This window comes from Lissotriton helveticus, chromosome 10 (assembly GCF_964261635.1).
Source record: "Lissotriton helveticus chromosome 10, aLisHel1.1, whole genome shotgun sequence".
NCBI classification, from domain to species: domain Eukaryota; kingdom Metazoa; phylum Chordata; class Amphibia; order Caudata; family Salamandridae; genus Lissotriton; species Lissotriton helveticus.
Window position 1 is genome coordinate 1,025,934,027 of NC_136071.1, and position 26,377 is coordinate 1,025,960,403.

General features: G+C 47.1%; 1 protein-coding gene across 1 annotated transcript in view; it reads left to right on the top strand.

Annotated features, from left to right (window-relative positions):
* The window catches only part of SLC25A13 (solute carrier family 25 member 13), a 707,445-nt gene that overhangs the window by 631,458 nt on the left and 49,610 nt on the right, over positions 1 to 26,377 (top strand). Inside the window, exon 15 of the mRNA XM_078663721.1 lies at positions 14,980 to 15,118. Coding sequence (XP_078519847.1) covers positions 14,980 to 15,118 — 139 coding nt within the window. The remainder of the gene's footprint in view (positions 1 to 14,979; positions 15,119 to 26,377) is intronic.

Sequence of the window (26,377 nt, forward strand, 5' to 3'; positions counted from 1 at the left end):
TTGGTTCACTTCTCGCTGCCGTTTCCTTGTAGAGAATTTACAAATGTCCGGTAAGGGAGGGGGGCATGCACACATTAATATTTGGTAACATAAAGAATGCTCATTAGCAGTTTGAGAGCTGCAAAGTCTTGTATGTGTATGTTCATCCTCACATATAGTCAACACTTGGAGTGAAGGGGGTAGAATACTCCTCCAGCGTAAGGCTTCACATTGAAAGTGATATGACGGTGAGAAGAGATGCAAGCGTGTGTGAAGGCTTGCTAGAAAGTCTATGAAGCTGGTTCAGCTGGCAATGCAGGGTTTCCACAGCAAGAAAAGCACTCTAGTCAGCGACTACCTGACTGAAGACCCAGCTGTTAAGATGGCAGCATGTGTTTTTACACTCGATTGAGAAATCTACCTGAAAGTTGTCCGTTTGCTACACGAAATGGACACTTGGGTCAAACAGGCCTCAAAAGCCTGTGTACTTCTGTGTAATTGGCAGCAAGAAAGCTGTGGGGAAACAATGTCTCTGCAAGGCTTTTGATTTCTGTCCAAGTTGGAACAAGCACAGCATGGTGCTGGTAAATGTATCAGGTAAAAGGGTATTTGTGATTTTCAGCAGACCCAGCACCATAATACACTTTGTGAAGGTAGTAGCAGTGGTTTTGTCTTGTCCTGCACATATATTGCGCCACTTGATGGCTGTTCGCTGCTGGACTGATGGCAGTCTGGAGACTCTTACCAGCACATAAGGCTTCTGCGGCACTGGGGACCAGTCTATGCGTGTGGCGATGGGAGAGGTACTGGCTGCAAAAGAGAAGAGGAATTTGCACTCATCAGTGGTCACATATTGATGACGGACACTGGCTGTATTGTTATAGATACAGCTCTTAGCTTTGTGTTTCCAATAGATGTTAGATCGAATGGCGTTGCATTTACAAGATGGGTGCGTGCATTAACTTAGACGAATCTACACAATAATCTGGTGCTTGAAATGTGAACTGTTTGGTTGCACCTGATCATTCTTTCATGAGCACAACAGCACTCCACAGACATTTATTGTGACATATCAGTGTAATTTAACAAAATACCATACCTCCTGTCTGTTTTGGGAGTGGAATCGGCAAACCGGAAGCTGTGGGCCTGCCCTTGCCTTCCAGCTGTAGGCTCCTTTTCAAGGGCGCAGGTAAAAACAGCAGCTGCTACTTCTGTCCTCACCTCCGAAAAGCCCGTCACAGCTCTATGTAGTGCACAAGTGTATTCATTTGTTACATTTTTCAATTTTTAACTAAGACATTAAATAGATTGCAGCCTCACTCTGTTTTGTTTTGTAGTTTTTGTTTTAAATTTCATCCTCTTTCTTCTGGCCTCTCCCATCAGTCACTCCCTCTCTCCTCTTCTCTCTACACTGGCCAGAAGGCAGAACCACCACTGCCAGGACCTGAATCTCAGGCAAAGTGGCAAACTACCCACCTGACTTTTTTTTAAGTGCTGTTTTCTGCTTAGGGAGAGTCTAGAGATGCTTACTGCTTGAATGTTATGACTTGTTATTAGTTTAGTTCAGTTCAAATAGTCTTTATTCGACTTATTAAAAATATGCGTTTAGCCAGGGCAGGTAGGCTGACCTTCAGCCAAAATTAAAGATATTAATCCACTGGTACAGGCCGCAGACCAGACACCGCTCACTGACACAGTGGCTGGTGTGCAGTGACATCATGGAGCACGATAGACCGAATACTGCCTGTGGTCCTAGGATGAGGTCAGTCCCACCACCATAGTCTTGAGGAGGTATCAAACAGTATCGGTGTGCTGCCGCTGAGCCGGACTCCTGAAAGATTGGATAGGCACTTGGAGTTTTTTATCGATCCCCTGTCACATTTGCGCTTTTCCTAGCCTTTGAGCCAGCTAGTGGTTGCAAGGTATGTAGCCGCTATCATGTTGTGATTACCAGCTAGGGTGCAAGTGGAGTGCCCCAAGCGGTGATGTAGCATCACTCCTGTCTGCTTTTTAGTTGGCTGCTGGGCAGCAGATGGCAATGCATACAATTGAATTCTGTTAAATAAGGTATACTATGTGGATGAAAGATGTGGTGAGAGCAAGCCAGAGGATTTCTTGGTCTCCTGTGTCTCCCTCCGCCATAAAATTAGGGGCGATAAGTCTCCCATCTCATCCAGTTCCTACTCGCATGTTCTCAAAAAGGGCTGAACAAAATGCACCAAATTTGAAATGTAGAGCTCAGCCCCATTTTGGTTAATATTTGTACAGCCATTTTTGAGAAAAGTAAAAAGAAAAAAGGTAGCTCTCCAATTGCTTAGGTGTATTGTAGACATATATGTTTTGTTTTGCTTGAAAACATCAGAAAATTAAAAAAGGAAAAGCCTTCTAACTGAATTTTCCTGATGTTCTAGAATAGCCCTGAATGAGATTCTCTGCAATCACTGTGAATGAATTTCAGATGGAAGCCAATTTGTTAACCTCACATTTGATTGAAAGCGATCAGGATGCTCACAGACCGAGGAGGCAAAATAAATACAATAAGTTGCAGACCCGTCAAAAAATATGCTATACCCCTCTGGATGCCGAGTAACATCTAAAGAAATAAAGATGGCAATAATAAAGCAGCACAACAAAAGACGCAGTACTGCGTTGGGCATACTTGGTGGCCTGAGATATGCTTTCAAAAAGCCTGAGAAAGATAGTGAAGGTCTATTTCCCTGGTCCTGACCAGTACCACAGGTTTAAAATTACATCCCACCTTTTGAAAGGGTTGGTGTGTAATAACTAATCATCTGTTGCCAGTTGGCTGTGGAGCTCTACCTTTACTTCCGCCTCCCCCCAATCAACTCCCTGAATTCCCTCATACACCTTGCCAAAGGGCAGAGCATTTTAGTGCCCCATTTCGATATTCCCCCTCCTTCTCAGTAAACACTGTTTGTGCCATAACGTAGTTGCTCCCCCCATTCCCAACATACATTAATGCAAATTAATTTGGGAAAGTGAAATGATTAAGGCCTGAAAAATTCTTACAACTGTGTTGTAGGGCGACTCTATATCAATGTTAATGAATTAAAACCATTATGACTGTCAAACAGTATAAAGCAGCTGGAGTAATGAATGCCTATATGGGTGGTTACATGTTATCACGAAGTAAAATACATGGGACCTATTGGAAGTACCATACTTGAAAGGAACTGTTACTCACACCATCGTTCTTCCAGGACTACTATTTGAGCTTCTCTATTATTCGCAACTTACTCCTGGATAAACAAAATCCTACATAGACAAGTAAAATTTCAGAAGAGAATTATATTTATCTGAAGTTTGGGGCTATCTCCAGCCATTTTACAGGATAAGGAGGCCTTATCTACATAAGATTCTATATTTCATTTTTACATGAAGAATTTCCAACCAGCTCTTGACGTTTTCCAAACCACAATACATATAAGCCCTGAGGAAGTTACTTCTAGTGATGAAACACGTGTCGGCTGCCTGCATCTTTTCTCCGTGATCAACAGCACAGATGAATTCACAACAATAATTTTGTATCATGTATTGTTCCTAAGTATCGAATTGAAAAAACACTGTACCAAACAAGATATTAAAGTACTAAAGGAATGTTACATCTTTGATGTTCTCTTTTCACACATATGTATTTGTACTGTCCGTACGTAAGATTAATAGTCAGGACACTTTAAACGGGTCAGGACTGGGAATAAACTCCCTTAAAAGCACATAACTTTATGACATTAAATATTGGAGTGCCGAGGTACAACCTTTCAAAGAAAGTTCATTACAACTGATCCCGAGGGATTTTTGTTGAAGCCGACATCTGTGGTAGTGGGATGTCAATGTTACCTTGAGGGGCACCGATTCCATACCTATAGAAATCCGTCCAGAAATAATTAGCATAAACTCGGACTCATCATAGAATTAGACGTGTAACTGTCTAGACCACCGCTACCTGTGTTTCAAAATCAAAAGATTTCATGCTCTTATTATCTCTATTTGCTAAAATAATTTAAAAAAAAATATTAGGTGTAAATACCAGCATAATCATGATATATGTAAATTAATATCTTATAGGGACGTCTAGTCGCAGATTCCTTACCTTTGAATTCCCCCAGGCATCAGACTGAATCCGTAAGATTTTTTGTGAGCAGTACCCCTGCACACGCAAGTAGGTGGCATCAGTCGGATTCATGTGGCGTCGTCCGTGCCAGAAGTGACATCTGCATCACCTATATAAGCGTCACCTCGACTCACTGACATCACTACTTTTCTTTCTGCGCCAGCCAGGGCTGATCCGAGAGTAGAGCTCTGTCAGTTTTTGGCAGGATTTTATGACATTTTGTCAACCCTTTTTGAGGAATTTTCCTTCTGGTGTGTCGAGGTTGTCATCTAGGAAGACAGGTTTTAAAACCCTGAGGAGCCTGTCACCATCCCATGTCGTGCTCGGACTGCCGGGCCATTGCGCCGAAGACTTTGACGAAGCAGTCCCTGAAGCTGCTAGCGGGCCGGCATGCGACTCAGAAATCATGGTCCCGCTCGAGAGAAAGATCTTGGTACTGTTCCAGGAGTCCTAAGTCCTCTTTGTTCTATTCATAATTGTCCAGGCACTCGGGTAAGAGGCACAAAAAACACTACAAGTCGACGCTTTGATTTCTCCTCACCCGACGCAACGAAGGAACATCAGCGTTCCAGACCTAGTTCCATGGAACCTGCGCCTGGGCTGACTCCGTAACTTCCCAGTTTTCCGAGAGCCTGAGTTTACCCCCTCCCCACTCAAATGAGAGTTTTATGAGGCCATGAGAATAATTTTTGAGCGGCTAACCACTCCAGCGCACGTTTGGCCTCGCGGGGTTGGAGGGTGCCCCATCTGGTTCCGCACCTCTGGCTCCAATGGGCGTCCCACTGTGTCATTCCCCAAAAGCGGTGCTTTCACTGATGCTCCTGTCCCCGCCAGAGCTCGCCAGCTGCGTCAGCCTCATTGTTATCCCCGATGACCGGGAGCCATGTCGACCGATGTCAATTTCGCCACCGACAGGTGCACGTGTCCTAGGTTGGAGCCTGAGCTTTAGCCTTATGCTGAACTGCTAGGCATCGGGGAGGAATCGGCGGAGTCCCTGGACCCTTTAGAATAGCAGTGCGATAAGATATGGACTGGTGTGAGGAACTGGGTGATGTCAGCGTCTGAACTAGTCTCCAGATACCGGCATGCTTTCTCCCCCTACCGTGGCTACGGAGGAGGAAGCAACATATGCAATGGTGGTGTGGAGGGTAGTTGAGGTCCTCGACCTTCAGTTGCCCTAGTGGAGGTCAAGACTAACATCTTGACAGAGCTGCTGCAAACAGGAGTCTCCTCCTTACAAACCTGTACTCCTTTTCACTTAAGCCCTCACTGGCATCTTTCTAGGAACATGGTTCAAGGCCAGCACAGAGGTTCCTGTGAATAGGACGATTGCCTGCCGCCGCCACCCCACTCCAGCTAAATTCACTCACCCAACACCCTACCCCGGAGAGGTTGGTAGTCGAAACCTCCACTTCCAATGGCACGTTCCCAGCTGCTCCCATGGACAGGGAATCCAAGAGGCTGTACAGCTGGGGAAAGAAAATGTTTTCTTCCACTTGTCTTGCATTTTGGTCAGTGAACATCCCATACTTATTGGGCAATTACTCCCACACGCTGTGGGTAATGGTTGCACAATTGCTGCTACACATCCTGGCTATTCTCTCTCAAGCAGTTACAGATGAGAGAGATGCAGCGAAAGTCACTATACGCTGTGACTTGGACACGACCGACTTGCTGGATAGATCGGTTTTGCTGGCGGTTGCCTTCAGATGCCATGCCTGGCTGAAAGCATCTGTTTTCAGGGGATGTCCAGGCTTCTCTCATGGACATGCCCTACAATGGCATCTGTCTCTTCAGAGACGAGGCAGACTTGGCATTGAAGGGCTTTAAGGACTCGTCGGCTACTGCCTAGTCCTTGGGCCTCTCGGCTGACCCATGTCCCCAGTCTGCCTTTCGCAGCCACAGAAGGGGCTTTCAACGGCGCCAACCCTTTCGAAGCTGCCGCTCTGCGCAAACTTCCCAGCCTCTGCTTGAACCAGTGTACAGTTCCTACTGACCTTTTGGGTCGGGTAGCCAGCAGTCTGGTCCAGCTGCCACCACCACCCCTGGCAGCCTCACTTCCACCACTGGAAGCCCCTAACACTGGACAGATAGGTTCTGCAGATTGTCCAAAGGGGCTACTCCCTTCCTATCGACACTACCCATTCCTCCATGCCTCCATCTTACGAGTGGCTGAGGGAGGATCATTTGTCCCTACTCTGCGAGGAGGTCATGGCTCTCTTGGCCAAGGGAGCCGTAGAGAGGGTTCTGGTGCCAGAAGTAAGCTATGGTTGCTATTCCCGCTACATTCTTGTCCTGAACAGTGACAAGGGCCTTTGTCCTATCCTAGATCTCCAAGCTCTCAGCTACTTCCTCAAAAGGAGAAATTCAAGATGCTCACATTTGCTTTGGTCTTGTCTGCCCTGGACCTAGGAGACTGGATGATAGTGTTGAGCTTGCAGGACGCCTGTTTTCACATGCCTGTCCTGCCTGCCCATCAGTGTTACCTGTGGTTTCCGGTAGACCATGAGCACTTTCAGTTTACCGTGCTCTATTTTGACCTTGCCAGCTCCCCTCGGGTGTTCAGCCGAGTCTGGTGGCTCAGTTGACTAATGCATCCATTGCAGGGGTCAGTGTTCGACCTCATGGTTACAGGTTCAAATCCCGGCAGGTCCATTCAGCCCGTCATCCATCTGAGGTCGATAAAATGAGTGCCATTGAGTTGGGTAACCATTAACATCTTTTATTCAGCGCCAAGATGCCTACAGGTAAACGTGCCCTTTACAAATACACATGTTATGTTATGTTCACCAATGTGATGGAGGTGGTCGCAACTCATCTGCATAGCTCAGGGGTGCCAGTCTCCCCCCATCTCGATGACTGGCTGTTGAAGGAGGGATCTCCCCAGGCTGTCATCTCCCACCTCCAGTCTATGCATTTGCTGGGGTTCACTGTCCAAATGCCTAAGCCACACCTGACTCCCTCTCAAATGCTCTCTTTAATCAGTGCTGTTCCTGACGCAGTGCAGTTTTGGACTTCTCACAAACGTCAAGTCCAGGATATTCAGGCTATGATACCGATGTTTCAGCCACTATCCTGGGTCTTGGTGAGACTAACTCCGAAGCTGCTGGGCCTCATGGCCTCCTTCATCCTGTTGTGACACAATCCAGGTGGCATATGTGGGCTCTGCAGTAGGGCATGAAGTTCCAGTAGGCGCAGCATCAGGGGATTCTCTCCAACATGGTTCAGATCTCAGAGGGAACTGCAAAGGACCTGCAGTGGTGGCTAACGAACCACTATTGGGTCAGAGGCAGACCCCTCCCCCTTCCCCAACCAGATTTTATTGATTTTATTCAATGTTTAAAACGCGGACATGACCCAATAGGGTGTCAGAGCGCTTCACATTTACATAGTCTTACAATTAGTACAGTAAGTTTGACACAATCATAAGCCAATAACAACCGTACAAAACTTTGAGAGAACGATTGTGCTTAGAAGATCATATGTATATGTGCATCGATTTTAGAGAGAAACATTTGTGCTTTCATCATCCTATATATAAGTCCTGGTGATTACTAGCGATCGATTTGTATTAACAAGGTGTGTGATCAGTAAAGCAACCTAACTGAGTCTAGTCTACTGTTTTTCTGGGACGAATTTGCTCATAAAATTTCACAGTAGTGACAGATGCGTCACTTATGGGATGGGGTGGCCATCTGGGAGAGGTCTCTTGTGCCCGGCGGAATTCAGACTCCGCATCAGCATGCTGGAGCTCTGTGAGCTTAGCCTTTCTGTCCTCCATCAAGGAAAGGCGGGTACAGGTGTTCACGGACAGCACCACCTCTATGTGGTACTGCAACAAACAGGGTGGGGTGGGGTGATGGACCCTTTGTCAAGAAGCCCTGTATCTCTGGACATGACTGGCACCGCAGGGCATTTCCCTCTTGGTTCAACACCTTGCAGGTACCCTGAACACCAGGGCGGATAAACTCAGCCATCGGTGCCTAATGGATCTCGAATGGCGTCTCCACCCGAAGGTGGCGCAAGGTTCCTTTAAACAGTGGGGAGTGCCTTGGTTAAATATGTCCGCCTCTGTCGAACTAGGAATGTTAGCAGTTTTGCATGTTGGAGTTTCCAAGGCAGCTCTCACTCGGAGATGCTTTTAGTCACATGCCTCCTGTAAACCTTTCCGCCCTTACCACTCCTGCCCAGAGTTCTCGAGAAGATCCGGAACGATAAGACTCAAGTCATCCTGTGGCTCCGGACTGGGCACGGAGAGTCTGGTATCTCGAGCTTCTGAATATGAGCATTGATCCTCCGAGAGGCTGCACCTTTGGGAGAATCTCCTGTCGCAGCAGCAGGGGAGGGTCCTCCAACCAAACCTGTCAACTCTTCAGCTTTTTGCTCGGAGTTTGAGCGGCAGCAGTGGATAGCTTTCAAACTTCCTCCCGAAGTCTGTAATGTTATTCTGGCAGCCAGGCGTTCCTCCACCAAGACTGTATACACCTGTAGATGGAAAACGTTTGTGTCATATTGTTCAGAAAAGTCTATTGATCCTCTTTCTGCTTCCCTTTCTGATATTTTGCTTTTTATTTTGACCCTTGCCCAGCATGGCTCAGCTCTGGGCACTCTGAAAGGGTATCTTTCAGTCCTATCTGCCGTCTTGCGGTTGGCTGACCAACCCTCCTTATTTAAATCTCCCGTTGTAAATACATTTTTAAAAGGTTGTGTACATGTGTTCGCACCTTCCCCTTTCATTATGCCTCAGTGGGACCTTAATTTGGTTCTCACATTTCTGATGTGTACTCCCTTTGAGCCTTTACACTATTGTCCCCTCAGGTTGCTCACCATCAAAACAGCCTTTCTTGTGGCCATTACATTGGCCAGGAGGGTTAGTGAGCTGTAAGCTTTATCAGCTGAGCCTCCTTTTCTATCAGTTTTTCCTGATAATCCAGTGCTTTGCACCAGGACCTGTTTCCTGCCAAAAGTGGTAATACCATTTCATTTGGACCAATCTGTCACCTTACCCACTTTCTACGCTCCCCCACCTCCTTGTAAAGAAGAGAGATGACTCCATCGTCTGGACCGAAAAAGGGCATTGTGATTCTGCCTTGATCGCACATGTGCGTTCTGGGTGGACCACCAACTGTTTGTGGGGTATGTTGGTGCTAAGAAAGGTCAGGAGGTGCGAAACTGACCTTCTCTTGCATCAGGATCTGCCACGAATTGGCAAAGAAGCAGCCTTCTGAAGGCTTAAGAGCTCATTCCACCAGAGCTAAGGCTGCACCCACTCTGTTAGCCTGTGGAGTTCCAGTCCTGGTCATCTGTCAGGCAGCAACTTGGGCTACTCTGCACACGTTTACCAAGCATTGCTGCCTGGACAGTCCGGTCTGCAGGGACCGGCATTCCGCCCATATGGGCCTTCAGGACATCTTAGTGTAAATTTGTCCGCAGACCCACCTCCGGGGCTTGTATTGCTTGGGTATTTAATCAAAGATAGGAAATCTGCAGCTAGATGCCTATATCAGATGAACAAGTTACTTCTGTAACGCCATATCTGGTAGAGACAATATCTAGCTGGATATTCCGTACCGACCCATCCATCCTCCCTGCGGACAGATTTCTAGGGTCAGGGCTGATCCCTTTCATGGCCCAAGTTTTACACACCAGTGTCAGTGCATTTCATGGCTCTGCGCTTCTGGCGTGGAAAGTCTTGAAAAGTAACCAACGTCAGCGCGCCGAGGTGACACCTATATGGGTGACGCAGACTTCACTTCTGACGCGGCCGACAGCGCCCTACCGGCACACAGGGGTACTGCTCACTAAACATGTTCCGGATCCAGTCTGATGCCTTGGGATAATTAAAGGTAAGGAATCTACAGATAGATAGTGTTTCTACCAGATAAGGCGTTACCGAAGGTAAGTAACTTGTTCGTCAATGACTTTCCCTTTGTGGAGATATAGGGATTTCATTTTAAACGTGCTCATATGGAAATTACAATCTATAGAATTCATGATTAAATGTAGAAATTAACTAGTTGATTTCGACATATGGATAAGATTCATACAATCCATAATAATTTCAGAAACAAAAAATATATATATAGACTAACTCTCCCTGTTAACAGTGGCATTTTGGCACGATAGAGCAAATGTGGTCAGATACAGTGTTCAAATAAGTTTATTTTACCTAACTCCAAAGGCATCAGCCTCGTATCTTCTTATCAGGGGATTAAGAAACATCATACATTTAAAAAAAAATATACTCCAGGTAATTCCGTGTTGTTAATCTCATTAATCCCCAGTGTTCACACCTGCTTTGGAGAAGCTGTGTTTTAAAGAAAGAGTATTATTGTTTTAAATTGATGTCAGAATACCTATATCCATTGCCTACGTCCGGTATTTTGTGTTGCTTTGTCTCTTGAACAAAAACACATTTTGTGAGGCAACAAATGCATTACCCTGAACACCCAGCCCCACGAATCATACCACAGTTTGCACTTAAGAGACTAATATTGAGAATGAGCCACATTTCCATTTCACATATATTACAAATTCATGTGGTTGCATTTTGCCAGCTACCAGGTGATGTTTAGATGTAGACCATGTTAAGAGTGGTTTGTACTGCTAAGTTATTGTGAATTTTAGCACCTGCTCAATGCCAACGGATGTCTCTTCAAACCACGTGTGTCCAGCATCCTGTGTGGCAAGCCACGTCTTTTGCCTTTTCATTGCCTTTAGTATCGATATCATTAGTTTCAAGTTCTTTTGTCAACTAAAAATGTGCATTTTGTTTCTAATGTGTGGATGCAACCAACCTCCTGCCCCACCACCTTTCAGTGTGCTTGGCAGTTTTATTAATATTTAAGAGACATGCACAGTATCTTATTTCACTACACAGCGTTTCTGCTCGGGCTTCCGCCCCTCCACCTGGGCTAAGCTTGGGATCATTTTTCAACATGCTACCCAACAGCTGTAACTTTGCTTTCTAAGTCTCGATGATCAGTTATGAAAGAGAATGGTGCCATTACCTAGGAAGGCACCAACGTTACTTTGTGCTTAAACAAAACCTGTTGGATATGATTGCTTTTTGTCTGCTGTCTCTTACCTAAGCACTAGGCTTAGTCAAATTACTGTTATGGGCTTCTACATCTTTACCATAAATGGATCTAAGGCCACCTTTCTTATTATAATTGCAACTTTGCAGAAGAGGAAGCTGCTCAAATACTGTGATTTCATGTAGGTAAGGAGAAATGGTTGTCTGTGGCTTTAACAGATTGAAGTAACATGTTTTTGCATCGAGTCTGTCTATTGGAATTCATAAATACTGTGAATGAGAATATTACTTGTAACTGCTCTGTTGCAAATCAAATTGTATGTAGATGTATCTCCATTTTCTGCTCTTGTGTACAGACCTCTACATTCGTTTGTGATTTGCTGTCTTTTCTCCAGACATCTGGCTTTCTCTTTCCTCACTTTGAATGACTGAGTCATATTTTGCCTTCTGCGTGTCTGCTTTGTCATGGGTGACGAAAATGTAATCTTTAAATTTGTTCCAAGGCTCTCCATTCCTTATCTCAATCCAGTTTCTTCTCACTTCTGACATTTCTCCTCTATCGTGATATACTGATGAAGAAGAGAAATGGCCTCAATGGGTCTGATAACTAGTGAAGGTGCTATATATCGCTCCTCATAAATGTTGCCTAAGGGAACGATATTTATTGGTTGCGATAAATGGAGCCTGTTAAACGTTTTTGGGGAATAATATACAGCTTTTGGTGTTTAACGCATTAAAATCCGCATGATACAGAAAATGCCATATATTGTTCCCGTGTTCAAATTTTAATGAAGTTTGAGGTATTTAACACGCTTGATACGTATCTGATGCGTTAAATGCAACCAAACTCGTAATTCCAAGGTCCTGCACAAACAGGGGTTTAGGCAGAGGTTGGAAAATTACCCACTCTTAATCTGGCCCTATATGTGTATTATGAATGGGGCTGAGCATTTTTTAAATTACAGAAGGCAAAGTGATTGACTTCAGAATAGATTCTCTGTCTCAGTGTGCAAGGATAGTGTTGTTGTACATCAGGACTGTTGGACCTGACATCCTTGGCGTGATTTCCCCCCAACTTTTTGCATTCTGTCCTCCTGTTTTACCAGTGCTAAAATGCTTGTGTTCTCTCCTTTAAACATGCTGACATTGGCTTACACCCAACTGGGACATTTAATTTACTTGTAACTCTCTAGTAAAGTGATACTACATGTACCCAGGTACTGAAAATGAAATACTACTAGTGGTCCTACAGCACTGATTCTGCCACCCCCTTTAGTAGCCAATTAGACATCCCAGGCCTGCATTTGCATCCTGTATACAGTTTAACCTGCCACTTCGACCTAACAAAATAAACCTTCTGCCCAGTCTAAATTTACCTTTTTAATATATATGTAATCCCTAGGTTAGGCCCTAAACAGCCCAGAGGGCAGGGTACAGTGTATTTAAAAAGTTGGACATGTACCTTTAAGCTTTACATGTCCTGGTAGTGAAAAACTCTTACATTCTGTTTTCACTACTGCAAGCCCTACCTCTCCCGTACGATAGCATTGAGTTGCCTTATTACATTTAATAGATGCTAACTTTCAGTTGGGAGCAAGTAGAAGTATTCAGTTTGGTGTCTAAAAAATTGTAATCGAAACCCTTTTATTGGTAAAGACGGATTTTAAGTCACAATTCTGAAAATGCCACTTTTAGAAAGTTGGTATTTTCTTGTCCTAACCATTTGCTGACTGCAGCCTGGGTCACATGACTAGGTGTAGCTGGCAGTTGGCCTTTGTATATTGCTCCCCGACAGTGAGGCAAAGGAAAATAGGTGTTGACAGGATGGGCCATCCCTGAATTGATGAGGAGAATAGAGCTGTCACTGACCACACTTGCATATTGCAAAACCTCTGCCTGGGCACACTCACAAAGGGTTGACACTAGTCTATGGTAGTCCCAGGCAGTCTGGGGCCAGAGCAGGGAGTTAGGAAATTCCAAGCCTCTCTGGGGGTGGAAACCTCCAGAACCTTCTCCTATTTCAAAGTGGGCACCAGGTATCAATAATGGACCCTAAGACCTAAGGCTTCAGTACACCTCTGGACCTGTGCAGGACTCAGAAGAACTGCTGTGCTGCTCTGCAAGAAGGACTGCTATTCTGTTGCCCTACTACTCTGTTGCCCAGGTGAAAGGACTGGGCCTGCATCTTGAACCCAGAACCACCAGAGTGACTCGAGGGCAAGTTGTCTCGCCTCCTGATCAGAGCTTCAGGGACAGAACAGGCTCCAGCCACCTTGAACCCCAGCATTGGGACTCTGTGCTGTGAGTCCTAATCCCCAAGTGGTGCCGCCCTCGGAAGTGAGCCTGAAGATGCTCTGCCAGCCCAGCTGTGGTCTTGTGGGCAGAACCGATGCAGCACAACGCATCTCCTCACAGCCCTGCTTCAGAACCACTGCAGTGCCATGCATTACCAAAGCGAACCTCACATTGCAGCCCATAGTCTCCTCAGAACTGCTGCTGCACGACACATCCTCAACACAAGCCTTTGCAACGCAAGCCCCTCGTTGATGACCTAATCATCAACGACGACTCAGAACTTCTCATCACAGCCCGCAGATACTCGGAACCATAGGTGAGGTGCACTGCGCATCTTCAATGGGGGATCTGCAACGCTCTGCATCCCGGATTTATTGTACTATTTTCAGTGGGCCTAACTTGGTCCCTGTATCCGACTCACGCTCCGTTGCGGTGGGCCTAAACTTGTGACTTTGTTCAAGTCTGGCACAACCACATTACCACATCTCTAGACCCAAGCTACCAGAGGTTGAGCAAAAGTTAATTTGGGGTATGCTTGTGTCTCACACTGACAGAGATTGGGGTTACTGCTTGAGTATTGAGTAGGGTTTCATCCTCCCTCAAACAGTAACCCAAATTCCAAAACGGACTGTTACTTTATATCCATTAGATAATGGCTTGAAACCTTCTATGCATCCTCAACAACGAATCCAAAAGAGATGCTGTCTTGGCACAGTGCCCGTGATTCACGAAATGTCTTGCAACAACTCAAGGAAAGCCTGTACCACTGTACTAGTTGCACCTTGCCCTCACTGTGTCAGAAGAGCTCGCTGTTTGAAATTGGTGCCTCCGTATGGGGCGTTCATGTGCCACGTTCATGCAAACTGATTCAGACACAGTGGGACACCAGTATGCACTTCTTAAAATGCATAACTTGGTTCCGTGATATCATTAAAGACCTTGGAACAGTTTTTATCAGTGTTCAAAGACTTTCCTCATTGTTACGTGTCTTCAACTCGGGGCACATGCTTTGGTGAGCTGTCACTGATGCAGGCAGTTTGTAGCACACAATTATGGAAGTTTATAAAGAAATGCAACCTTCCTCTCTTTACAATTCATTATGCACATGTGCTCACCCAAGACATTCACATGCCATCATTGCGTTACAATTATTTTGAGGTCTGTTGTGAACCTTCCCACAATCTGAATTTGAAGTTTACATGACCTATTGAGGGCCTCTGGGATACCCCTAATTGTTAAGGTTGTTTTCCATTTGTACAGGTTGGATCACATGCAAAGAAAGACCAGTATTTGTTCATACTAGTATCCTTAATAAAGAATTTGCATATTCCAATATTATAGTTCTGTTTCTTTATCATATGTCATGATGTGGACATTGATGGGTATGCTAAGTATGATGCAGCAAAAAATTTGAATCAGTTTTTTATCCCTTTAATTTAAAATGTTCATTTTAAATTAAATATTGCTCGAACCGTTTGCTGCATTTTTCATTTTTAAATGTACATGTAAACTCATACATTTGTTCTTTTAATTCCAGGGTGCAAAGGCATGTTTTCTACGTGACATCCCCTTTTCTGCCATTTATTTTCCATGTTATGCACATCTGAAGAGTTCATTTGCAAATGAAGATGGGCAAGTTAGCCCAGGATATCTGCTTTTGGCAGGAGCTATTGCTGGTAAGTTAGCTTGTAACACATACCTTGAAAATATTTCTCTGGGCATCTATGTTGGAGGTGCCTTATTAACATTCGATATGACAGGTGGAGTTTCAGTTGTCATCTGCAGAACGTTACCACAAAATAATATAGGTGCAACTGATAGAGACATCTAGCTGTAGATTCCTTGCCATGGAATATCCCAGGCATCAGACTGGATCTGGAAGACTTTTGGTCGAGCAATACTCTTGCTCATCGTTTGATGACATTGGTCGACTCCACGTAGTGTCATACGCGCCAAAGTGATGTCTGCATCACCTATATAGGCGCCTCCGAGGTGCTCTAACATCAGTTCTTTTCTTTCCGCACCAGCCAGCGCAGATCATTGAAGAGAACTAAACTCTCACTTTTTGATAGGCTTTATTTTCAAACATTTTGTAAAAAATATTTGGTGTAGGTTTTGCCTTGATGTTGAAAAAGATTTCTGGATTCAAACCATGCAGCGCCTGCCATTGTGTTGGAGACTTATCCACACTTAGTTTGTCTAGGGTGCCCGGAGGGTGACCATGACTTGAAGTTGTGCTCCGACTGCTGGCCATGGCTTTAAAGGCTTTGAGGGAGCGGTCCCTAAAGGTGATTGCTTGCGTTTGACCCCACGTCATTCAACCAGGAGGTCTCTTTCGAGGCTGAGTGGCAGGTCCTGGAATTGCTCCTGAGTCCCAAGTCGTCATTCTCCCTCTCGAAGTCGTAGAGCCAGCCAAGTAAGAGGTATTTCCAGGGCCGAAGTGACCTCCATCCAGTTAAAAAACATATACAACATCATTTGCCTCATATTTGGCCAACCTGACCCTCCCAGCGTACCTTCGGGCCCCTTAGGCTCAGGAGGGGCTCCATCAGGTTCCGTTCTGGTGCCTCCGGCACCCCAGTGAATACGGTGGTGGATACGGACCGGTGCTGACCGTTCCCCTGCGAACTTCCCCGGCCCCATGCTAAGACTCCTGGCGCCAGCCCAAATCTCATCCCCAACAACCAGAAGCTGGATTGGCGCCTATCGACACCGATTCCGGCATCAATGATTCTTCATCCTTCTTTCGAGGGGCTAGGAATGGAGGATGATTGGGAGGCGTCGCTGAACCATTTAAAAGACCAGCCTGAGCACAAAATGGACTGGTATGAGGAATGATGCGGTATGAGGTGGAGAAGTGTGGCTCAATGGTTAGAAGAGGCAGACCATGAAGCAGAGGTCAGACCCGGGACCAGGGTTCAATTCCCGACGCGGCAGGGTCTTGAGCCCAAAATGTCCACGGACTCGATAATTCTCGCTTCGGTGCCTGCTCGAATCACGGGTTCACACTCTGCAACTCCGGGCAATAGCTTGCTTAATCTCCACTATGGCCCCCCGTGGCGGGATGCCCGGCTTTCACCTTGGGGGTGCCCAGTAAGGGTTATCTCACAGGGAAAAACCAGGACGGGTTCCCAAAGCAAGCGCTTAGAGACCGTTGGTGATAATGCGCTATATAAATATAAATTACAATTACAATCGGGTGAGGAAAGTGGCTTGGATACCTCCCCAGATTCTGGTCTGCTTTCTCCACCTACCGTGGCTACGGAGGAGGGAGTTTCATATGCTATGATGGTGAGAAGGGCAGTCAAGGTCCTGAACCTTCAGCTCCCTTCGGTGGAAGTCAAGACAAACCTCTTGACAGAGGTCCTGCACCCCGGTGTCTCCTCCTCAGAACCCCTCCTGCCTTTCAACAACGACTTGACTGATGTCCTTCTGGGAACCTGGTCCAAGCCCAGCATGGGGGCCCCTGTGAATAGGACAGTCACCCGCCATCATAGCCCTTCTCCGGCGACCTAAAATTCCTTACCAATCACCCTATCCCCGAGAGTTTGGTGGTCCAGGCCTTTACCTCACAGGGTGTTTCTCCCTCCACCCACCTGGACAGAGAATCCAAGAGACTGGATAGTTGGGGCAAGAGTATTTTTTCTTCCGCTAGCATTGTGGTTGATTAACACTGCATGCCTACGGGGCCATTACGCTCGCTCCTTGTGAGAAACTGTTGTGCAGGTGCTGCCACAGGTCCCAGAGGAGGCCATGGCCATTCTCTCCCAAGCAGGTCAGACAATCAATCAATCAATCAGGACATTTGTTAAGCGTGCTACATACCCTTAAGGGTCTCAAAGCGCTGGGGGTGCTGCTACTGATCGAAGAGCCAGGTCTTGAGAAGTCTTCTGAAGGCCAGTAGATCTTGGGTCTGCCGTAGGTTGGTTTGGGAGGGTGTTCCAGGTCTTGGCTGCGAGGTGGGAGAAGGATCTGCCGCCGGCGGTCGTTCTTAGGATGCGGGGGACTAGGGCGAGGCCGGCAGAGCAGAGCTTGCGGGTAGGGGTGTAGAAGCTGAGTCGTCTGTTGAGGTACGCTGGGCTGGCGTTGTGGAGGGACTTGTGTGTGTGGATGAGGAGCTTGAAGGTTATCCTCTTGTTGACGGGGAGCCAGTGTAGCTCTCTCAGGTGGGGTGTGGTGTGGCTGCAGTTGGGGATGTCGAGTATCAGTCGCGCCGAGGCGTTCTGGATGCGTTGCAGCCGTCTCAGGAGCTTGGTTGACGCTCCTGCTTAGAGGGCGTTTCCGTAGTCCAGCCTGCTGGTGACGAGGGCCTGGGTGACTGTTCTTCTCATTTCGGTGGGGATCCACTTGAAGATCCTGCTGAGCATTCGGAGGGTGTTGAAGCAGGAAGAGGAGACTGCGTTGACCTGTTTAGACATGGGGAGGGTGGAGTCCAGGATGACCCCCAGGTTGCGTGCGTGGTCGGTGGGTGTCGGGGCTGTTCCCAGTGATGTCGGCCACCAGGAGTCGTCCCAGGCTGAAGGGGTGGAGCCGAGGATGAGGACCGCCGTCTTTTCCGAGTTCAGCTTCAGTCGTCTGTTCTTCATCCATTCGGCGACGGCCTTCATTCCTTCGTGGAGGTTGGTTTTGGCGGTGTGAGGGTCTTTGGTGAGGGAGATGATCAGCTGGGTGTCGTCGGCGTAGGAGATGATGTTGAGGTCGTGCTGTCTGGCGACGTGGGCAAGGGGTGCCATGTAGATGTTGAACAGCGTTGGGCTTAGGGAAGAGCCCTGGGGTACGCCGCAGATGATCTCAGTGGCGGTGGAGCGGAAGGGTGGGAGGCGGACGCACAGAGCCGGACAGGAAGGATGTGGTCCAGTCCAGGGCCTTCTCTTGGATCCCGGCGCTGTGTAGGCGTGTTCGTAGTGTGCGCTGGCAGACTGTGTCGAAGGCGGCTGACAGGTCCAAGAGGATGAGGGCTGCTGTTTCCCCGTTGTCTAGCAGGGCCCTGATGTCGTTGGTGGCGGCAATGAGGGTGGTTTCGGTGCTGTGGTTGCTGCGGAAACCGGACTGGGATGAGTCCAGGATGTTGTTGTCCTCGAGGTAGCGGGTCAGTTGTTTGTTGACGAATTTCTTGGTGCAGGGAACAAGAGCAGGGAGATGGGACGGAAGTTCTTGAGGTCCTTGGGGTCCGACTTGGGCTTCTTGAGCAAGGCGTTGATCTCTGCGTGCTTCCAGCTCTCCGGGAAGGTTGCTGACTTGAAGGAGATGTTGATAGCTTTCCGGAGATGGGGAGCGATGATTGTGCTGGCTTTGTTGAAGACGTGGTGTGGGCATGGGTCAGACCGGGATCCGGAATGGACGGAGTTCATGATCTTGATGGTGTCATCGTCGTTGATGTTGGATCAGGCGGCTAGTGGTCGCGGGGGTGGAGGTCTCGGTGGTTGGCGGGGGAGTCGTGGCGTTGAAGCTGTTGTGGATGTCTGAGATCTTGCCGTGGAAGAAGGTGGCAAGTGAGTCGCACAGGTGCTGCGAAGGGGGGATGTCGTTGGTGATGGAGCTGGGGTTGGAGAGTTCCTTCACGATGCTGAAGAGCTCTTTGCTGTTGTGTGCGTTGTTATCCAGGTGATCCTTGAAAGCGGTTCTGTTGAGTTGGTGTCTGCGGGTGCCGTTCTTGAGGGCTGTGTATTTGTCTGGTGATCGTTCGCGGAGCCAGTTCTTCTCCAAGTTCCGGCATGTACGCTTGGAGGCCTGGAGGTCTTAAGTGAACCAGGTGGCTTTCTTGCTGGTGTGGCTGTTGCAGGATGTCTTGAGCGGAGCGAGAGTGTTGGCGCAGTCCTCGATCCACTGTCGGAGGTTGAGGGCGGCGGTGTTGGGTTCGGTAGGGTCAGCTGGAGGGCTCTGGGCGAGGGTGGTGACTAGCTGCTCTTCGGTGACTTTGCCCCAGCAGCGACGAGGCATCTGTTGGGTGCGGTGGTGTGTGGTGGGCTTCCTGAAGGTGAAATGGACGCAGCGGTGGTCAGTCCAGTGGGGTTAAGTGATGTGGTTGATGGAGACATGGGGGCTTGCAGAGAAGATGGGGTCAAGTGTGTGACCGGCGGCGTGGGTGGGTGTTGTCACAATCTGTCTGAGTCCGAGGTTGGCGATCTGGGTTGCTGAGTTGACGTCGTTGTTGTTCTCGAGGTGGAAGTTCAGGTCCCCGAGGAGGATGTAGTCTGTGGAGGCGAGGGTGTAGATGCTGATGAGGTCTGCGATGGAGTCGCTGAATTGTGGTCTGAGTCCAGGGGGTCTGTAGATGAGGGTTCCTCTGAGGGTGGTGTTGGGGTCGGTGTGGATCTGGAAGTGCAGGTGTCCGGCGGTGCTGAGGGTGTCGTTGGTGTTGGTCGAGACTCTGAGGGTGTTTTTGTGGACCATGGCAATTCCACTTCCTACTCCGTTGGTGCGGTCTCTGCGGGAGATCTTGTAGCCTTCCCGGGATGGCTATGGCGATGTCGGGTGTTGAGGCAGGGTTCTGCCAGGTCTCCTTCAGGAAGGCGACATCTGGGGCGGTTGAGTCGAGGAAGTCTCAGAGTTCGACGGTGTGTTTGCGGGCGGAGCGAGTGTTGAGGAGGATGCATCTCAGGTAGTTGGGTTCGTTGGTAGGTGGTTTTGCGAGTCGGATGCTGGTGAAGCTGCAGTTCCGGCAGGTGAAGGGCCCTTGGGTGCGCTTCAGGGTGGCCCGGTAGCAGGTGTGTTCTCGTCCGGGGTTGAGTGTGTGGAGGGTGCTGGCGTCGTAGTGCAGTTGGATATTGTGGTGTCTTCGGGGTCCAGGGGTTCTGGCGCTGGGCGCGGTCCAGGCGCAGACGGGCTTGCTTTTGGCGCACCTTCGGCACGCCAGCGGCGCGCCCGCTGCGCGCGCCTGCTGCGCGGCCGTGTAGCGGCCCCCATAAGAAGGGGAGGTGGGAGGGAGGAGCAGCTGGGTGGGGGGGACGGGCGAATGGGAGCTGGGGGGCGGGGCGGCAGGAAGCGGGACTGGCGAGGGGGCAGAGGGTGAGTGGGTGCATTTTAACGGGCACAGGATGCAAAACAGCGAGGGACAGAGCGCAGAAATCAGTAATTAGAGGGGGGAATAAGACAATATTGACAGGCACAAGAAACAAAACAGTGAGGGACAGAGCACAAAACCAGTAATTAAAGAGAGAATTACACAGTATTAACGGGCACAAGATACAAAACAGAGAGGGACAGAGCAGATCGGGGCCTACCAGGCGGGCCTCGAACTCGGCAGCAGCTAGTGTAGTGTAGTTCCTATATTCCCAATAGGCTCTGCGCATTGGAATAGTATATCCTATAGATTAGACGTAGGACTGAGGTCGACTAGGTCTCTATCGAATATACTAGACTTAATTGTGTGTGCCAGCTAGCTCAGAGGTTACTAGAAACTTTCTCGAATTCACAAGAAGGGATTAGTCTCTGACAACCGCATAAACATGACAACTTTGTTTCTCCACGATAAAATGTATCTTCAGAGTCGTGGAAACAATAGATAGATATTTCACTCAGTCAATCGTGCATGCTTCGTTTCACTAGAGGTGCAGAGAAAGTAGAAAGACGAGCGTTTTCAATAAATGAATTTATTGAACAGTCTTCTTTCTCAAGCATAAGAAATGAACTGCTACAATCGTAAAACTTTTTATAATATATAATGCATACATTACAAAGAGTAGGATAAAATAATACTGTAAGAGCATTGTATGGTTCCTAAACCATATATAAATACATACATAAATAACAGAGGCTAAAAGTACTCAACTGGTGCTTCTAAAATACGCCTAAACCGGTGTACCTAACCTAAGGTTAGTACGAGGGAAGAAGTAAGTGAGGTGTAGCATAAATGTAGTATTCTTTTGCCAAGAATCTGTCCAAGATTTCTCTAAGGGTCTAATCAGCTCCGTACCTTAGTTTAGAATGAAGAACGTCGGTCTCGGGACTCTATTTCCCACAACCCGCAAGGGTGGCTTGGAAACACTAGAGCTGGATTTCTCGGCAGGAGAAAAGACAGCGTCTCTCTCAGTGCGTCTGCTGGAGAGTCGGCTTCCTTTGGCACTTGCTGTAGCAGGGCGCGTCGGGCAAGTAGATAGTCGAACTGCTCCAAACCACCGTGTGTTTGCTTGGGCGAGTGTGGGCATATTTATACCACGAAGTTGTCGAGGTTGACGTACAGTTGGACATAATAACGTCATCAAAGAGTCTCAGTTCTTTGAAAAATCCAGGAGTTCTTGGACAAATCAATATTCAAGCAAGGGGAAGTCCCTAGCTGCTGATGCTGAGTTTTCCAAGAAATCGTTGTGGATTTTCGGAACTAGTGGAAGTAGCCCTGCCGTATTTTGACTGCATGAGCTATGCCTAAATATGGTTATGATTTCTATGCCTATATAAGGATATGGTGATGTATACCTATATAAGGGCATGAATCGGGAAATTTACAATAGGATCCTAAAATAATACACGTTATCATGTTCATCTAAGTTCAAGCACTAAAACATATAATCTAGAGCATGTGTTTACAACCCCCAAAAATCATACAAAATGCATTTGAAATAGTTGCACACGAAAAAATTGAGCATTTTGTACAGTACACATTTTAAAGGCAATGATTTCACTTCCAGGCATCTCAATTGAGATACCTGGTGGAATGGAGCAGGTTGGAGTCTGACAAACACTGGCTCTTCCAGGATCAGGCAGTGGCCGGGCGCCCATTGCAAGATATACCGTTTCTCCGCAGATCGCACCGTCCCCCGAATCTCTATGCCTCTCATGTCACACGGGTCCCGCTACGGGTGTGGGACGTCACCAATCGTGCATTTGATCTCACCACGTTCCCCTCCCCGTTCACGCCCATCGTGGGCAATCCCGACTTCACACCGGGGACAGAACCTGGGGGCTTTTCGCGCTGGAGGGAGAGGGGTTGTAAGGCACTATACCACATGTACACGACTGACGGGATTGTCCCCTTTCAGAGCCTGAAAGACGATTTCCAGATGGACGAAACGGACCGTATGAGATATTGGCAGGTCAGGCACTGGGCCCTTCACCCACAGGTTAGAGAATCTGCGGACAGGAAACTGTTGCCGTATGAAAAATGGTTAGTGACACGCTCCACGGACGCGAAATTAATATCTGATCTGTACAAGATGTTGCAGCTTCCACCCTCACATTTCCATATCCCCGGTAGGGAGCGGTGGCACAGGGAGTTGGGAAGGACTCTTAGCCATAAGGAATGGGAACAAATATCATACCGAGCACGACACTCTGCTTACCATGTTGGCCTCACAGAAACGTTCACCAAGGTCTCTACTTACTGGTACCGCACTCCAGAACGGCTACACGAGATGAACCGGCTGCTTGATGATAGGTGCTGGCGCAACTGTGGGCAGAAAGGCACTCTAACACATATCCTGTGGGACTGTCCAGTTATACAGGTGTACTGGTCGGAGATACTTGATGAGATTGATGTGTGCTTTGAGATTGAACTGCCCAGATTTCCTGCTTATACCCTGCTAGGCCTCCCCAATAGGTTAATGTATCCTTTGAAATCTAGACGGGGGAGACAGATTGCAATCATGCTGGGCTCAGCGGTTCAGAATATTTTACTGCACTGGCGCACGCCCACCGTTCCCTCTTTAACGGGGTGGCTTCACAGGCTGTGGCATGTTCTGGGGATGGAAAAGCTCTCTCTCACGTTGGCTGGGGAGGTGGACAGCTTTGAGGAGCTGTGGCAGCCTTTTCACGCATTGCTGTCCACGGAATTCAAGGAAATAACGTGCCCTAGATACCTGAGGCTCATGAGGCTTGTGCCGCCGATGTGAGGAGCTGTTTGAGCGGAGCGACTGAGGGTGACCGGAAGGTAGTGCTGAAGGGAGGGTGAGTGCCCGAGACGACACCTAGGCTTTTGTTTTACATAGCGCTGGACAGAGTAGGGTTGGGAGGGGGGAGGGACTGTGGGGGGGTGTTTGTTTGTTCATGAAGGGTTCGATTGGTTTGGGTATGGCTTCTAAGCCTTTGTTTCTTGCATATTACGACTTGCTGGGTCGGGTGCTGGGCGGCCTTAGAGGCCGGGACATTTGAACTGCATTCCGGAGACGCCTCTGGCGCGAGCACTGACCCTTTGCATGATTGTTTACCTCTTCCACTGTACCTTTCTAATAATAAAAATATTTTAAACATAAAGGCAATGATTTCATTTTAAGCATATGATATGATATTAGCAATGCTAACTGAATGAATCACGAAAATTACATTTATGGAATGGCTCTTAGTTACAGAAGAAAAAAGTCGAGACCATCCCATAGCAGAATATACAAACTGTTTTGGTTTGTGGATTAGGCTAATATTGTTTCTAGGAAGTGTTCAAGGAATTCTTGTTCTCTAAGAATAGTTCTACTTTAAGCAGATTACTTTTTTGTGCCAAAGTTATGTTTGTTTTTTTGGAAAAAGTCAAATAAATCTGCCGTAAAAATAGAGTTCCACACTTGGTAGAATTGTTTTGAGAAAGGAAAAAAAAGAAACCTGAGGGTCGAATTTTCAGAGTTCGAAAGAACGCTGTGTGCTAATTTCAAAAGTTGTTCTCGGTGTCAGGAGAAAACATTAAGTCATCAAGGCTGGCAAAGAAATCGTCTACCACAGTAGGTGAAAGTTCAACTACTTCATTAAGAAGGTCAATTGGGCACAGATGTGAAGCATCGCCGTCCGCGTCAGCCGCGTTAGCAATGCTCATAGCAGATGGTACCTGTGGGCATGATGGTCCGCGTATCTCACCTCCAGTTGGATTTGCCTGTGAGATCTCAATGAATGCCGTCATCAGGATCGGTAGCTGCTGGGGGCAACACAACACATGAGCCGTTACCTGACCCAGTAATGCGTCAGCATCCATTGGCATAACCGATGGTAGTGTTAGACAGACATCTAACACGCAATACTCTCCACAAAGCAGGCATCGTTGAACAGGTAAGATGCAATCTTGCCAGATTGGTCTGAATGACAGGAACCATGTGGTATTCAGAGCTCTCAAACGAGCCAAGCCAAGGATCTGTGTTATTCTGTCACGGTACCTCATAGCCTGCAGTGCATTTTCCATGCTGGCTTGGGTATCGCTGGTGGCCGGATGTGCCATAACCCAGCAGGAGGAATAAAAATATGATCCCTGCTACGAGTCCCAAAATGAGAGGCAGGCCGCCGAACACAGAGTGGATGAAGTTAGGAAAAATGCCCAGGACTGCTTCAAAGGATTCTAACAGTCCCGAAAAAATTGTCTTAAATACATGTGCAATACCACTGGTATCAGACATGTTCAAGATACAACCTAACATTTCTGCGAAATGTACTGGGCAGTTTGTTGATAATAATGCATGTATCTCTGCAGAAGTCCTTGTAACTTGCAGATCATACGTCTCTTTGGACGAGGTCAGTGGCACAGTTTTTTGCAAAAGAATGACTTTCATTCTGCTTAAAGTATCAATTCGTATAGAAGAGATGTTCAGTGAAGGCCATAGTGGCGACTCCCCGTCTGTCTGGGTTTTAGGAAACAATACTTGCATACAGCATGTGACCCTGGCTGACACAGTAACGAGATAGCTTATTCCTGGCATCATTCCACAACAGCTGTGATCATTTAACATAAGGTAGCTACCATTGGAAAGCTGCCTAAAAATTGGATCGATCACCGCTGTGGGCATACCCTGCCGGTGGCAAGAAATGTTATTGGAAGAACCTTCGCAAGCTCCGTGTAAATTTATACCTTGACACAATAGTGTTCCGCTTAGTGAGTTTTCACAATTTTTACCCCTAAGAAATACTTCCTTTCCCCCACTCCAACATTTGTGTGTGTATGGTAAATTCCAGGTCGACTTAATGTATTCTTTACCCAATCTTCCATACAGGCCTGCTGGTATTTGTTTTAAGCAGTACTGAAACTGGAAAGTCGTCACTGGTATGGTGATGGTGCCATGTATTATCCATTCAACTGATGGTTTCTTAGAAACGGTCAATGGTAATCTCTCCAGTTTTTCTATGCTCAGCACGGTATAGTCTGCTCCCCTCTGTGCCAACGAGATTAGTTTATCTGTAAGGTTAAATACAGTAATCAGTGACGTAGTGTTGATTAGACGCCAAGGCACATAGCCTGAACGAAGGTTTTGCAACGTCCAGCCTAATAGCATTATAGAACGTAATTGAGACTGGCCATGTTGTAACATCAGCAAGTCCTGTTCCATTATATCTATGGCAGAGGATACAATGCTGTCCAAAGAATATATTCTGGATGACAGAGTTGTTAACCCATTGTCAACTACAGAGAGTAATTTCTCTAAATTAATACGATCAATTTTTCGTATTCTTTCAGCTGTTTCAATTTGCGTGACTTTCCATGCTTCATTGTATGCAGCGTATATACCGGCGAATATGAAACGTTTGATGTGGATTACGAGGTCCCAGTAAGAATACCCGTAAATCAACGTCATATTTAAGCAAAGATAAGTGTTGTTTTATGTCTGGAAGTGTGGATCTCTGTAGCCACTCAAGGCTTAGTTTTCCTACACTATAAGTTGTTATTATCCCTGGATGTTGTCTTTGGATAAATCTTAGATCTGGTCGAGTTACTGTGAACCCTTGTGTCTTATTCAGGAATCTGTCTTGACAGTTATTCGTGTCTGTGGGCCAGATTAACCATTTTTTCCATTCAGGATTTCTTCTGTTGAAAAATATAATTTACGTCTACCTCCTCATCTGAAGTTAAATTACTATCAGGTGTGGGCTTAGGTATGGACGGTTTGTTTAAATCTTTTATCTTAGCAATGCCAAGACAAGATGTCTGTTGAACAGTGTCATTTAAAAACATCATTTGTTCTGGGACGATGCAGGCTCTGAACAATGCTTCTAAACCTTGTACCTGCCACTCTTTTGTGCCCCGAACTGTTTTT